The following is a 15,397-nucleotide window of genomic DNA, read 5'->3' on the forward strand; positions in this document are numbered from 1 at the left end:
TGCACTGGCAGATTAGGGAACAGACCAAGGATGGGCTCACCTTGATTTTGAGCGATTTCTTCAGCTCTTTGATGACCGTCTCTCTGTCTTCCAGCTTCAGTCCCAGGCCCTCGGCATCTGTGATCTCGGCCCGGAGCGCGGCTGCCCTCAGATTGACAGGGGGAGGGGGCTGCAGGGACGAGAGAGGGGGTTGGTCGGATATTGCCAGCTGATGGGTTACAGTGCTTGCTCATGGTGAAAAATGGGCAGGACGCTGCTAAGGGAACGTCCCCCCAAATCTGCACGCGACAGGCAATGGCCTGGCTCCCCAAGTCCCTGACAATCCAGGGAGGGCTGGTCTCGCTGGTTGAGAAGGCGACGGACCCTCGTGAGGTTACACGCGGTAAGGCTGACGGCTAAGACACACCTGCCGGTTTGTAAGCATCCACCTCGCTGCACAGACTGCACGTGGGCTCCTGATGCAAGGTGCTGGCCCCTCACCCTGCTAACAGCGTCCAAGGAGAGAGCCCACTCCGCCCAGAACACACCCCAGAACACCCAGCTACGAGGGGCCGTGCCCATCAGTGTCTGCTGTGTGCACTGCAGCTTGACCATCCTTGTCGGCACACCCCAGCCCCAGATCAGCGGCAGGTTTTCCGTCTCCCCCCGCCATCCACAGGACATCAGGGCCTCGCCTGGCGGAAGTTCAGCTGTCCTGGCCCAGCCCGAAGGTGCCCCCCAGCCATGCCCCACCTTGGTCTGTGGCCGGTCGGCGTCGTACTCTCCCTCCTGCATAGCCGTGGCCATCTTGTTCATGGTCGCAATGAGGATAGTACAGGACTGGCGCAGGCACTCGTACGGGTTGACGCCCTGGCTGCCGTAGATCTGCAGAGGATGGGGAGAGCCAGAGCGAGAATTACCCCGTTTCAAGGTGTGCTCTGCACCCGCTGAGCCAAGTACCTCTGCTAGGTAAGGCTTCCTGCACTCGCTCCTCTGACCCCAGGCCTGTGGGGCAGTCGGCCCCTCTGGCGATGAGGGGGTAGGTGAGTGGCAGGTCCCTACGCTTCAGCGTTAACTGGCTGTCACTCCACCCGGGCTCATCCCAAAGTGCCCGGGGGCTGGTGTGAGATACAAGCCCCTCTGAGGCTAACAGGTATTCGTTCCCCAGGGGCAGAGGGCTGTAGGGAAGCTGAGAACAGGGTTCCTACCTGCTCGCTTGCTTTGAAGGCCAGATCTTCCAGCTTCACGGCCAGGAGCCCTTCGTTCTCCGTCAGCGGGGCGATCATCTGGGCCCCCGCGGCAGCCACTTCCTGCAGCACCGCCACCACCCAGGTCAGGTGCTTGCGGCAGTCCAGCAGCGTGTCCGACACCTGGGGTCAGGCAGACACACGGCGATTACGGGATTCGCTCCCAGCAGAGGCAAGTTTCTCCCCGTGCTCGCCAGGCGTCACAGCACTGCACTCACCCCAACGGCTAAGAGATCGCAGAGGGCAGTTCAGTTATCGCTAGGGAGAAGAGCCCGGGCAGCAGGAAGGAAGGAAGCCCAGGAAGCAAACAGGGCGGGGAATTCTTGTCAGCACCTGAGCCCAAGGTTCCTGCTCTCTGCTCTAGCTCACTGCTTCCCTCATCTCCTTCCTGCTGGCGTGGCTGCAAGCCGGGCTCCTTCCCAGGGCTGTGTGCAGGCCCTGCTGTGACACGGGCCACGTGGGCTCAGGCGCCTTTAGCCAAGGAAGTTCCGTTACCGGGACCACATTACAGACGGCAGCTCCAGGCCGTGGCTCAGGCAGGAAGAAGTCAGGGCTCTCCTAACTCTGTCTTATGCTCTACCCGCCAGCCCCTGTGACTCCTGGCCGCGCCTTCCTCCTCTCAAAGCGAGGGCTCTGCCCTGCAAGGGGGCTCTGCCCTGCAAGGGGGCTCTGCAGTGTCAGTGTCCCACTCCTCCCGCCCCCAGTCCGTGTCCCTGCTCGCTGTTCTCTCCAGCGTGCTCTGATCTGCCGCGCCCCAGCCCCAGCCATTCAGGAAAAGGGCCGGGGCAGTCACCGCACAGCCACGTTTCGATGCTCGGCCCAGGTGCGTGTAACACAACACAAAGAGAAGAGACCCGAGCAGCGAACGCCAGCAGTCCCAGCCAGGCAAACAAAGACACGCGCTGGCTCGCCAGACAATGCGCTGACTGCACCGGCTCTCCCCCCCGCGCACTCTGCCTCCGCTCTCCCCAAGGGACCATTCGAGCCAGGCAGGTGACAGCAACCCTAGCACCAGACTGGTACTAAAAACCCCTCTCGCTGGCGGGGAGTCACCCGGAGAGGAGGCGAGGGAGGGAGAGAAGATGGCACCTGTTGTGCGGGACTATAATGGAGCTGGCAAAAGTGGGAGCCTCCCCTTCACCGGAACCCAAACGATCCTCCCCATCCAGCCTGCAGCGGCCTCCCCGATGCAGCACGGCCTGCTGGGATGTGTATTCTCTGCAGGCTGGGTGGCTGCAACGTTCTGCGGTTCATGGTATTGGCGGTGCCCCTGCGGCTCCTGGCAAGCTGCCAGCGCAGCCCCCGGCACGGGTGTTCAGCTGCCCGTTTCCCGGGACTGTTCGGCGCTGGCTACCCCACCTGCTGTCCGAAGCCGAGTGCTGCGGGTATCCCAGGTGCATCTGTTCCGGGCATGCGGCGTCTGATCTTCTTGCAGAACTGGCGGATGTCGCTGCAGGAGGTCTCCAGGTCCTTGAGGAGGATGGCGAGGTCGGACGCCTCCTGCCCCGTCTGCCAGGCACATGGAAGGAAGGGGGAGAGAAAGCTCAACGCGTGAGATGCCGAGGGCCAGAGCATCAGCTGGCTCACGTCGGCGTAGCTGCTGGCTTCAATGGAGCAACGCCAACGTACGCCAGCCGAGGCGCTGGCCCCGAATGCAGAGGGGATCCAGGGTGGCAGGAAGTCGGCTGCTCACCTGCAGGAAGGACCGCAATCGACCCACTTCCACGCCCATGCAGTCCAAGGCACTCTGGGTGAACTGCGGGACAAGCACGAGCGCCATTAGTTGAGGGCAAAGCAGACGAAGCGAGACGACCTTGCCTGGGGGCAGAGCAGGGCTGAGCTCTCTGGGATTACAGGCTGCCAGAGCTCGGGGATCCTGGCTCCGAAGGCGCCGGGGCTGCTTTGCTCTAGGGGTGGGTTATGTGGTGAGGCACCAGGACACAGGTGCTCTCTGAAGGGAGGCCTGGCAGCGCCGACTGCTCCGCTGCAGGTACCGGGCTCGGCACCGTGTTCTCAACGCCTCTTCCCTGCCCTTTACTCACCAGAGCATTGGCAGGGCCCATCCCACAACCCCTGTGTCCTCGCCCTTCCCCCCGGCCCAGCCCCCCACGGGTGGGTGAGAGGAGCCGGGGGAGGAGCGGGCAACTGGTAAGTCCAGGCTAGCAGGGAATGCACCACTGGGAAAGAGGCAGGACTGCGTCTCGGGAGGACGTTTTCCAAAGCCTGTGCAGTGACTCCTTCCCACGGGCCGCAGTGCTGCTACTCACCTTAATGTGGTCTGCCAGCTGCATGGTGCAGTCTTCGGCTTGCTCCACCAGGTGGATGCTGTACAGGTGCTGGAAAGGAGATGGAGAGAGGCGTTAGCTTCCCCAAAGCCCTGTCAGAGCCCCGTGCTGGTCGGGCTTGCGCGGGGCAGCGAACATCGGCCTGCCCCATCTGCACGCAGCCTGCTGGGAGCTGGATGAGGGCTAACGTGCCGCAGATAACACGGCAGCACAAGCACGCTCACGGGTTTGCCCTTTGGTAAGAGCGATAGAAACAGAATGGAGTTAATCCAGCATAGCCACACGCTATCCCAGCTGTCCCCAGCTCCCTCACCTGGCTTCATACGTTTGGGGAGAGGGACGCGTGCTGGGGCAGGGGGTGAGGACAGCAGATTGGCTGCAATAGCAGATGCTAAGGGGCTCTCTGGGATATCTGGAGTGGACAATCAATCAGATACCCCTCTTGTGAAGGGGGCCTGATCCCATGGATTTAGCGGCGATTCTCCTGCCCCAATATACTCCTCTGTGCTGGGAAAGGGGGCCTGGAGGGGCTGGGATTATGGGAAGTTCTGGGAGGTCTATTTCAGTCTCTGAGGTGGGGACATGGTCCTGTGGGATAGCGGTGACGGCTTCTGCAGCCAGTGTCCTAGGACGCCCAAATAAGGGATCCCACAAGGATGGCTAGGCATCTCCCTTCTCTAGGGAGGGAATTCAGAGCACTGGAGAACGGGAGATCTAGTCGTGGGCCAGCAGGGGAACCAGATCTCGGTGTTCAGGAGGCAGAGGGGAAAGAAGGAAAGGTGGTGACGGGAACCTAGCTACGTAGCCTGCAGCCTGGGAGGTTTCCCTGAAAGCAGCAAAGCCACCTGGGGCTCTGCAAACCTCAACCCCCCTTCGCTGCTCCCACCCCCTACAGCTCAGCTTGCCCTGGGGCCAGTGCCCGTAGTGCGGGGAGGGGCACGGAGCCGGCACCTGCCTGCAGCACAGACCGCACCTCCTACCTGGTAGTATTTGATAGCTTTGGTGAGTGGCTCCACGTTGACCGTCTCATCCAGCTGGTCCTTGTGCAGCAGCTGAATCAGGAAATCCAGCGAGCGCTCATGGACACTCATCTCCGGGTAGAGCATCCCCACCTTCTTATAGACCTCAACGCTGCACTTACTCAGGGCCCTGGCGGGAGGAGAAATACGATCAGCGAGCCTGGGGCAAGGGTCTGGGCTCTCCAGAGGCCCTGCAGTCTCACGGGGGCTCTAGCTCTGGATGGCCACACTTGGGCCTGAGAGTCAGAAGTGCTGAGCAGCTCATGGGAGCGGCCGGTGCCCGGCATCCATCCCAAGCCCAGGCCCCCAGGACAACCCAAGGGGAGGGCACTTCTGGCGACTGGGACCAGCAGCACTGGGACTACGGGGAAGGGCCACGGCAAGAGACAGTCTGTTCCAACCTCTGGGCTCACGGTCAGGCTTTGAGCATGGGCCGAGCGCCGCTGGATGGGCGGCGGGGAGGTTTCTTTGCGTTTCAGTGGCGCGCGTGGAAGGATTCTCCATCTGACCTCGGCAGCAGTACGTGAAACGTCTGAGCGTTGGCTGCGGCACTCGGTGCTTCTAGTGGCTGTTCCCAATCCCATCAGACCTCTGGGAAGGCCTTCCCGGAGACCACACACACCTCCCTCGGCTGCTGTGCCCAGGATGAGGCGCCTCCCTGGCCCTCAGCCGTTCTGGACACGCTCTGCAGGAACGGGGGCACCCGAGGTGCTCTCCTCACAGAGCGCCGGGGATCCAAAGGCTGCGTGCACGGTGCAGGACACGCGGGGGACTCACTGTTCGTATTTGTGCAGCGTGGCTTGCAGGAGGCTGAGCGAATACACCAGCCCCGCAGCGAAGCTCAGCTGCTCCCCTGGGGCACCCCGGAGGCCCGTGCGCTCGGCCCAGTTTTCATTCAGCTCGAACTTCTCCTGGGCCTGTTTGCTGATCAGCTCGGCCTGTTCCAGAAGAGACAGAGCAGTCTCAGTCCCCGCTGCCCAGCACGGCGGCACATCCCTCCTGCTCCCCGCTGCCCCGCATCCCTGCCACAGAGCTGCGCTTGCTGAGACAGGCTCTGCCATGGGCCTGACCTGGGCAGGCGCCGGCTCACGCTGCTTCAGGCACACTCACGGCTGCCATTTTATCCCACTCAAGGGTTTTTCTTGTGTTTCCATCAGCTTCACTCCCCTGCAGCCTGCCCAGTCAGAGCCTCTCAGCTCTGCTCCCATCTCTGGGGGCCCTGAGACACCACGCCTGCCCCCCAGGGCTCCCCTTTCGTCCCGCTCCCCACACTAGCCCTGCTGGAGCTGAATTAGGCCAGGTGGGCCCTATCAGCTGGTTTGGCTGCCAACAGGGGAGCTTTAGGCTGGAGGCGGCTAAGCAGGGAGACGCTCACTGCTAGAGACAGGCAGGGAGCAGAGGGGCTGCAGAGACGAGTTGCCTGAAGTTACTCCCGGGGAGGAGGGAGTCGAGAGGCCAGCAAACCCAGGAGGTATGAAAGCGGCTCAGGAAAAGGCAGCAAGGACCCAGCAGGGAGCGGCCCTTGGCTGCTGTGTGGAGCCCCCGGGCTCCCCTGTGGCACTGGCAGGCAGTGATGTGAGACTGCAGGAGCCGCTGGAAAGGGACGAGGATGCTGCTCCCGAGTGAGAGGAGATACTGAGGGCATGTACCTGCTGGAAGGGCTGTCAGCCTTGACAGACAGAGCTAATCCCCAGAACCGCCAGGAGGCGGTGCCATCCAGCGGTGAGGAGAGCAACCCATCACAGGCCCCCAGCCCCCGTCCTGGCAGACGCCGCCCAGAGCCCAGCAGTGCCGCTCGGGGGCGAGAGGGGCTCACTGAAGTCCTGCGGGAGGAAGGGCCTAGCTCTGCCGCACAGCGCCACGCGGGGGCAATGGAGCGGCCCTGAGCACCTCAGCCCAGGCACAGAAATAAGCCGAAGGGGGATGAAAACAAGCTGCTCGCTTTGCTCCTCTGCCGCTCCCTGCCCTAACCGCGTCAAAGGGAGAGGTGCAGGCGGGGCCGGGGGCGCGTGCCCGTCGCTACCTTGCAGATGAGCCGGGGGATGAGCAGCAGCACCAGGATGCAGTCGTGGTCCCCTCCGTGGCGTAGGAAGCTGTCAGGCATGAAGGAAGTGAGGAGGGAGACGTGCCGGTTGGCCTGCTGCACCTCCATCTGGCGCAGCTCCATCTCTATGGCCTGAGGAGACAAAGGGAACGTCAAACGGAGCCTGGAAGAAAGGACCAGGAACCGCGCGAGGCGTCTCCCCGGGCGTCCAGCCCGCTCGCTGGCATTACACGGGGGGCACAGACGGGCCAGTCAGTCCAAGCCCCTTTCCACCCCCTCCCAGAGCCACATTCCCACGGCTTCCTTCTCACTGGTCCAGAGCAGGCCCCGAAGGGCAGGGTCCCAGTCCTGAGGAAGGCAAACGTCCGACATCCCGACTGTACACTTGTTACCATCCTTCCAGCCAGCGCAAATTCACGTCATGGCTCAGGACACGTTTGTGTCACAAAACCCCATTTTCAGGTACTTGCTGCTGTGCGAAAAACGTTCCAGTTTGGGCCCGTTTCTCAGACCAAAGGATACGCCCCTTCCCCGCCCCCACCTGGTAATGCCGGATTTCTCCAGCCACAACACTCACCCTTCCAGCACCCCTGCTGAGTAGCTACGTGCTCCGTTCTCACAGCCTGTGCCAGAGCGTGCAGGCGTCCCTGGCTGCCAGGGTTCTGCTAGCCCACTAGCCCACACTGCTAGCCGTGGCCTCAATGGGGAAGAGGCGTGTTTCTCAGCAGTTACACCGTTTTGCAGACTTTTGGGTGCTCTCACTCACTAGTGACACACCCCTGGGGGAGGCCTCCGACACCCTCCGAATAACATGGCAGCCTTTGGAAGCTGCCCGAGCACAGGAAGCGATGCCGGACGCTCTCGCCTGCACCGGGGAATACACACACCTGGGTCCTACACACCGACACGCACAGCTGCTCACCGTACCTTCGCATGGGCCTTCGTCTCTGCAAATTTAATCTTGAAGTCGAACATCTCTGGCGGAGGCTGCTGTTGTCTCTCAACAGAAGCTTCTTGCTGGTTTGTGAGCTCTCGGTTCACATCCTGATTGCAGGAGGAGAGGGGAGAATTAGCAGAACTACCCTCCCCTCGCCCCGAATACCCCCGGGGGGCCAGGCCTCTCCGTGGTACGAGGCAAGCAAGGAAGAGGAAGGGAAGCTGAGTATCTGGGTGCGCTCAGCTGGGGAGTCGCCCCAGCGCTGGGCCTAGCACCAGTTCCCAAGGGGACATAGGGCAGACTGCTCCGGGCCCAGGAGAATAAACACGCAGGGTGAGGAGAATAGATCCGTCTCCCCGCCCGCATTTCCATGATGGTCTCACTTGCCTGCTGCCAGCGCCCCCAGGAACCCTTCGGGAATCCCATCCACCTGCTCACGTGGGGCGTCTCTCATACCTGCAGCCCCCGGGACACAAGGCAACGCCCACACTTGGGAGCACGTTAGCGCACCGGTTCCAGCAGCTCCCAGCCTGCGCTGCCCCGCTGCGGAGCAGGTGGGTGGCCAGGAGGCAGCAGGAGCACAAGCAATCGGAGGACGTTTCCCTCGGCGTAAACTAGTATTCAGGGTGCTCTGGCTTAGCTGCACGTTCTCGGTAAATCCCGTCTAAACCAGGAGCCCAACTCCTAGGCCCCAGCAGCTGGTCCTGGGGGCGTTTGCAGTGCCAGCAGCAGCCCCTGCAGGGTTGGGCCCGTCCCCTCTCCTCTGCAGTGGCAGGCGGTGCTCAAGGACTTTACCTGCAGGTGTGCAGTCAGCTCCCTGTATTTCTTGATGGTCTGCTGGTAATCTGCCACTGTCTCCTGTGCAGCCTCCACGCGCTTCTCCGCCTCGCGGACCCGCGCCGTTGCCATGTCCAGCTGCTCACGCAGCTCCAGCTCGGTCTCCCTGGCATTCTCCTGCAGTTCGTCGTTCATCTCGTTCATGGCTTCCTAGCGGGAAGAAGGGGAGGGGGCTGCCGCTACACAGCTCGGCCTGCCAGGCCACAGGAGCGGGGGCTTTCAGAGGAGGGAAGGGGCACAGCTTCGGGGCTGACCAGGAGATCAGCGGCGGCCAGCGTGCCCAGCGGGAGCTTGGGAGATCAGCCAACCCTGGTGACTTCACTGAGCCTCGCCTGAGCCCGTCCAGCATCCAGCATGGCTCTGCCGTGGCAGGCGAACAGCCCGCCCAGCGCCGCTCTCCCGCTGCTGCGCCCCCGGCCTGCGAACAGCCTGGCTGCAGACCTCACGCAGACAAAGGAACAAGCGTGGGTTCTGTCTCATTCCTCTCTGACCCATGGCAGAGAGCTCTGCCTGCTGGGCAGCTTACCAGGTCGCCGACGGTCTCGCGCAGCTCCCGGACCTTCTCCTCCAAGTCCAGGTTTCTCTCGGTCAGAGTCTCCACCATCTCTTCAGCACCCAGCGCAGCATCCACCTAAGGACCCAGGGCTCAAAAGTTTAACCCTGACCTGGGCTCCCACATTCCAACACCACTGCATAAGAATGTAAGATCGACCATCCTAGGTCGGCCCAATGGTTCATATAACCATTGTCCTGTCTTCCCACAGCGGCCAGTGCCAGACGCTTCAGAGAGAGTGAACAGAACAGGGCAATTATCGAGTGATCCATCCTCTCTCAACCATTCCCAGCTTCCGGCAGTCAGAGGTGTAGACACACCTGGAGCATTGGGCTGCATCCCTGATCTGCTTGGCTAATAGCCATTGACGAACCTGTCCTCCATTAACTTATCTACTTCTTTTTTGAACCCAATTATACTTTTGGCCTTCACAACATTCTCTGGCAAGGAGTTCCACAGGTTGACTGTGTGTTGTGTGAAGAAATACTTTGTTTTGTTTGTTTTAAACCTGCTGCCTATTAAATTCATTGGGTGACCCCTGGTTCTTGTGGTAGGTGAAGAGGTAAATAACACTTCCCTATTCACATTCATGATTTTATAGACCTCTACCCTATCCCCTCCCTTAGTTGTCTCTTTTCTAAGCTGAACAGTCCCAGCCTTTCTAATTTCTCCTTGTATGGAAGCTGTTTCATACCCCTTAGCACTTCTGTTTCCCTTCTCTGTACTGTTTCTAATTCTAATATATCTTTTTTGAGATGGGGCAACCAGAACTGCACGCAGTATTTATGATGTGGGCGTACCATGGCTTTATATTGTGGTCATAATAATATATTCTATGTTATTACCTATGCCTTTCCTAATCACTCCTAACATTGTTCGCTTTTTTGACTGCTGCTGCACATTGAGTGGATGTTTTCAGAGAACTATCCACAATGATGCCAAGATCTCTTTCTTGAGTGGTAACAGCTAATTTAGACCCCATCATGTTATAGGTATAGTTGGGATTATGCTTTCCAATGTGCATTACTTTGCATTTATCAGCACTGAATTTCATCTGCCATTTTATTGCCCAGTCACCCAGTCCCTGTGGCCTGCACTGCTTCCCCCAGCTCCGATTGGCCGGGAACCGTGAACCATGGCCACTGGGAGCTGCGGACGGTCAATGTAAAGAAACTGTCTTGTGGCCCACCAGCGGATTATCCTGACAGGCTGCAGGCGGCCTGCGAGCCGCACGTTGCCCACCACTGTGCTAGAGGAACACTCAATGTTCCAGCAGGGTGAGGGGATGGGAAGAGATACCTGGCTTCAATCCTCACAGCCACTGTGACCACAGAACCTGGAACATCATGACATTAATACCTAATGTGCTTTTATGCAACCTCCAGTCAGTTTCAAAGGCCTCAAAGAAATCTGTCTTTTACTGCTTTGCCAGACCTGAGCCCAGCTTTTCCAAAGCGCTCTGCTCTGCACTGAAGCCCAGGACAAGTTATGGGTCAGATTTATCAGAGGCATAATGGGAGCTCACTCTCTTTACATCTGAACAGGATTCATTATTTCTCTCCCTTTGCGTATGATCAAGTGGTGTCAGGGATAATTATCACTCTCCTACCAAGCCAGGATCATGCTAGAGTATCCGTACTGTATCGCCTGCTTCTTCCGCAGCAGACATTCAGTGCCTGCCTCTAGGAAGCCCGTAAAATGCAAAGGGGAGCACGCTGCATTGTAGTCAATAAGGAACCTTCCCCCAGGGGCCCCCACAACGTCACTAGAACCTCTGCATGGCTGTAACTCGCCCGTCCTCCTGACCACACCATGCTAAGACAAGCATGTTCAGGTGGCACTGAATTCCAGAGGTAATAAGACATCGGTTAGACTCTCCTTTGGAAAGGTTTCTAAGACACCAGGTGCAAAGCGTCTCTTCCATTCAAGGAAGCAGCCTGCAGCCACGCATGAACTACAGCACAGAGTCCGACACAGCTCGTGCTGGAGAAGGGCAGACTCTACAGCAGGATCCCCTGGGACTCCTTTACTGCCTCCTGGGATGCTCTAAGCGTGTGATTTCTAAGCAAAAGCCCCACACCAACAGTTCACCGGAGACACCAATTTGCCTGGCGGTAGTTCCCTGACCCTCTTTGAAGCCCCAAAGCACCCTGGGGTTGACTTACCTGCTCTTTCAACTCATCAATGGTTCTCTCTGCCTGCTTCACCTCCTCCTGCAGCTTCTCCTTCTGCTGACGCAAACTCTCCAGCTCTGAATTCTTCTTCTCCATGTGTTTCTGAAGCTTCACATGCTCCTGCTTCTCTGATGCAGACAGATCCCGCATCCTGAAACAGAGCAAACACACTCCGAGCAAACGGAAAGGGACCCAGGGACTGTGACCATTCCCTGTCCTTGCCATCACAGCCTTCCTCAGGTGTTTGCAGCCCTTCCGAGTCAGCTGGGCTAGGACACCTGTCCTTTCACTAGCAGTGACCATCCCAGACAGGACAGCTTGTGGTCCTGGTGCTGAGATATTGGGGCAGCCATGCCGAGTGCAAAGGGAAGTCATTTACCCGAGCGGGCTCAGATTTCTGTTCCATGGTAAAGGGACTCCCAAACGAGACAGCTTTGCAACCATCAGTGCACATTCACTCAGAGCAGAGAAGTTTCAGCCCCCTGGATACGGCTTGTAACCTAACTTCATGGGAACAGGGCAGATCAGACTCTCGGGCTGTGACCTTGTAGTGACTTGGTGTGGCTCCCCTCCTGCCCAGCAGAGGGAGTGCCCTTACAGACACCTGAGTGGGCGGAGCCTCCGCCGCCTGTTCCCGTCCCCCGGAAGTCAAGGGGCGGGACAGGAAGTATAAATAGGGTTACCATACGTCCGTTTTTTCCCGGACATGTCCGGCTTTTCGGCAATCAAACCCCCGTCTGGGGGGAATTGCCAAAAAGCCGAACATGTCCGGGAAAAATGCCGGCCAGGCACTTCTCCTCCCGCGGCTGCTCTGCTCCTCCCCTGACTCTTCGGCTCTGTTTAAGAGCCGAGCGCTATGGGCTTTGGGCAGCCCCCGTGCCTCCGGACCCTGCGCCGCCGGAGCCCGGGAGGGGAAGGCCCGGCTGGGGGCGCAGGGTCCGGAGGCATAGGGGCTGCCCGAAGCCCGAGCGCTATCGGCTTCACGGTTTGCCGGGCAGCCTCCAGACCCTGCGCCCCTGGCTGGGCGCTTCCCCTCCCGGGCTCCAGCTGCGCTGGGGAAGCACCGGCCGGGGGCGCAGGGTCTGGGGGCTGCCCGGCAAACCGTGAAGCCGGTAGCGCTCGGGCAGCCCTTTCCCCGTGGCTGGGAGTGGGAGGGAGGAGGGGGCGGAGTTAGGGCAGGGGTGGGAAATGGGCGGGGCCAGGACCCCATGGAGGGTCCTCTTTTATTTGTTAAGTATGGTAACCCTAGTATAAAAGCCTGCTGCCAGAGCTCAGTGAGGCCCCAGCCACCGCAGGGAGCAGACGTGCGGCCGGGAGACCTCCGAGGCCATGGCCCTAACTGGCCGGAGCTCCCCCGAGCTCACTACGAGGAGGAACCACCGGAGCCCGTCCACTCCCGTCATTGGGAGGAGCCGTTGGAACTCCCCCACACCAACCCCGAAGGCAAGACATCACCAGGGCCCTTCCGCCCCTGCTGTTACCCGGAGGAGCCGCCTGAGTCCACACCAGACTTCCCCGAGGAGCTGCCGGACCTGCCACCCAGCCCTGGCCGGGAGGAACCCATGCTGATGGACTGGACTGGGCCCGGTGCCACGGACGAGGTAGGCCCTGAGGGGGAACCTGGAAGTAGCCCGGGGGGTAGCTGACCCTGGTCAGGCTGCAGACACTGTGCAAGCCAATGTCAGTGTGTTTCAGTCAGGATACCCCACTGACTCGCAGCGGCAGCAGCCGCTGCTAGGGCCCCGGGCTGGGACGCAGTGGAGTGGGTGGGCCTGCGTCCCCCCGCCACCCCGCTCACGGGTGGCAGGATTCCCCCTCACCCAACGCTCAGGTATAGGGCCTTGGGCCTAGCTTGACCACTGTATTGTTGCTCAGCCCCTGCACCAAAAGGCCTGAGCCCTGACCTAACTGTTTGTTTGCTCAGCCCCTGCCTGAGGGCCTGAGCCCCTGAACTGTTTGCTTGTTCCACCGGTAGAGAGTCGGTGCGGCTCCCCTCCTGCCCAGGAGGGTCGAGCCCCGACACGAACCTTCTACAGACCTGAAGAGGCTAGTCAAAGAAGACTATAACAGGTACATTGGTGGGACCATGCAGGGGAGGCTCTCTCCTAGGACACTCAGAAGTTGTCCCCGTTGGGGCTACACAGAGATGCAACATCAGTTTCACAATGTGAAGCAGTTCAGTAGACACCTGGCCAGGAGGTGTGCAGGACACTGCCAGAAGCCATCCCAATCTGGTCACCACAGCAAACACACACCTTATCAACCGGCTCCTGTATTTAAGTAGCATGCTCATAGCCAGAGTATCAGAAGAAAGCGGAGTGGTTGCTTTCTGCAGCATCTCACGTTCTCTGCATCTATAACCTCAGCAGACCCACAGTGACCTATCCTACTTCCTACTCCTCTGAGGTTTAAAAGATGTGCCCGGAGTTAGAAAGGAACTGAGGGGCATTTGGAGGTGTGTCTGTGTGGGACTAGGGGGTTAATACCCTGGCTTGAGAACAGAGGTCCATGGGTCACTGCTTTGAGGCAGGTTTTGTTGCCAGGTGGCAGGGCATGGGAGCTTGCAGTGAGGATCTGCAGAGGTGATATCACAGAGGAGGAGATTTAATAGGGAGGAAGCGTTATACCTGACGAGAGCTTCCTTGAGCCTCGCGTTTTGCTCTTCTAGCTGTTTGACCTGGTAGCTGGATGCAGCCCCATCCGAGCCTGGAGAAAGGGAGAAGCAGAGAGACGTTACCCAGCATTTGAAGGAAAATCAGCTGTTATCCAGAGGCAGTTCTCTCAAGAGCAACTAAGTTTTTAAACCTGGGAGTTGGGAGGACAAGGCTCAGGGGGTTAACCCACCAGCCTATCGCCTCCGGCAGCTGGACTCCCACTCAAACTCAGAGGTGATGGAACCTGGCGAGTTGCTGCTTCCTACTGACCAGTCTGTGAATAAGGGTCCTACCACTTCCTACTGACCAGCGCTGCAAAGCCAGGTAACCGAACTGTATGCAAAGGATTGAAAGCATTTAGCTGGATGTCTAAGGAGCTATCACAGCAATCCCACAGGGGCAAATCCTAACATCAGAATGGCCAGACTGGGTCAGACCAAAGGACCATCTAGCCCAGTGTCTTGTCTGCCAACAATGGCCAATGCCCAGTGCCCGAGAGGGAATAGAACAGGGAATCATCAAGTGATCCATCCCAGTGCCCATTCCCAGCTTCTGGCAAACAGAGGTTTAGGGACACCCAGAACACGGGGTTGCCTCCCTGACCATCTGGCTAATAGGTCCTCAAGGAATCAATTATGAAACACTTAGAGGAGAGGAAAGTGATCAGGAACAGTCAGCATGGATTCACCAAGGGGAAGTCGTGCCTGACTAACCTAACTGCCTTCTATGATGAGATAACTGGCTCTGTGGATGAGGGGAAAGCAGTGGATGTGTTATTCCATGATTTTAGCAAAGCTTTTGATACGGTCTCCCACAGTATTCTTGCCGCCAAGTTAAAGAAGTATGGGCTGGATGAATGGACTGTAAGGTGGATAGAAAACTGGCTAGATCGTCGGGCTCAATGGGTAGTGATCAATGGCTCCATGTCTAGTTGGCAGCCGGTTTCAAGCGGAGTGCCCCAAGGGTTGGTCCTGGGGCAGGTTTTGTTTAATATCTTTATTAATGATCTGGAGGATGGTGTGGACTGCACTCTCAGCAAGTTTGCAGATGACACTAAACTAGGAGGCGTGGTAGATACACTAGAGGGTAGGGACAGGATACAGAGGGACCTAGACAAATTAGAGGATTGGGCCAAAAAAAACCTGATGAGGTTCAACAAGGACAAGTGCAGAGTCCTGTACTTAGGATGGAAGAATCCCATGCACTGCTACAGACTAGGGACCGAATGGCTAGGTAGCAGTTCTGCAGAAAAGGACCTAGGGGTCACAGTGGACGAGAAGCTGGATATGAGTCAACAGTGTGCTCTTGTTGCCAAGAAGGCAAACGGCATTTTGGGCTGTATAAGTAGGGGCATTGCCAGCAGATCGAGGAACGAGATCATTCCCCTCTATTCGACATTGGTGAGGCCACACCTGGAGTACTGTGTCCAGTTTTGGGCCCCACACTACAAGAAGGATGTGGAAAAATTGGAAAGAGTCCAGTGGAGGGCAACAAAAATGATTAGGGGGCTGGAGCACATGACTTATGAGGAGAGGCTGAGAGAACTGGGATTGTTTAGTCTCCAGAAGAGAAGAAAGAAGGGGGATTTGATAACAGCCTTCAACTACCTGAAGGGGGGTTCCAAAGAGGATGGAGCTCGGCTGTTCTCAGTGGTGACAGATGACAGAA

At 58.7% G+C, this 15,397-nt stretch overlaps 1 protein-coding gene across 19 annotated transcripts in view; it reads right to left on the bottom strand.

Moving 5' to 3' along the window:
- The window catches only part of DCTN1 (dynactin subunit 1), a 125,215-nt gene that overhangs the window by 9,954 nt on the left and 99,864 nt on the right, over window positions 1–15,397 (bottom strand). For all 19 annotated transcript variants that reach the window (XM_065598473.1, XM_065598471.1, XM_065598469.1 and 16 more), the window contains 14 exons: window positions 13,703–13,781; window positions 11,067–11,226; window positions 8,875–8,979; window positions 8,307–8,498; window positions 7,502–7,618; window positions 6,554–6,706; window positions 5,308–5,468; window positions 4,492–4,660; window positions 3,494–3,562; window positions 2,920–2,982; window positions 2,586–2,735; window positions 1,188–1,349; window positions 733–864; window positions 41–169 (listed from right to left, as the gene is read on the bottom strand). In XM_065598473.1, coding sequence (XP_065454545.1) covers window positions 41–169; window positions 733–864; window positions 1,188–1,349; window positions 2,586–2,735; window positions 2,920–2,982; window positions 3,494–3,562; window positions 4,492–4,660; window positions 5,308–5,468; window positions 6,554–6,706; window positions 7,502–7,618; window positions 8,307–8,498; window positions 8,875–8,979; window positions 11,067–11,226; window positions 13,703–13,781 — 1,841 coding nt within the window. The remainder of the gene's footprint in view (window positions 1–40; window positions 170–732; window positions 865–1,187; window positions 1,350–2,585; window positions 2,736–2,919; window positions 2,983–3,493; window positions 3,563–4,491; window positions 4,661–5,307; window positions 5,469–6,553; window positions 6,707–7,501; window positions 7,619–8,306; window positions 8,499–8,874; window positions 8,980–11,066; window positions 11,227–13,702; window positions 13,782–15,397) is intronic.

Source organism: Chrysemys picta, chromosome 5, assembly GCF_011386835.1.
Source record: "Chrysemys picta bellii isolate R12L10 chromosome 5, ASM1138683v2, whole genome shotgun sequence".
NCBI classification, from domain to species: Eukaryota; Metazoa; Chordata; order Testudines; family Emydidae; genus Chrysemys; species Chrysemys picta.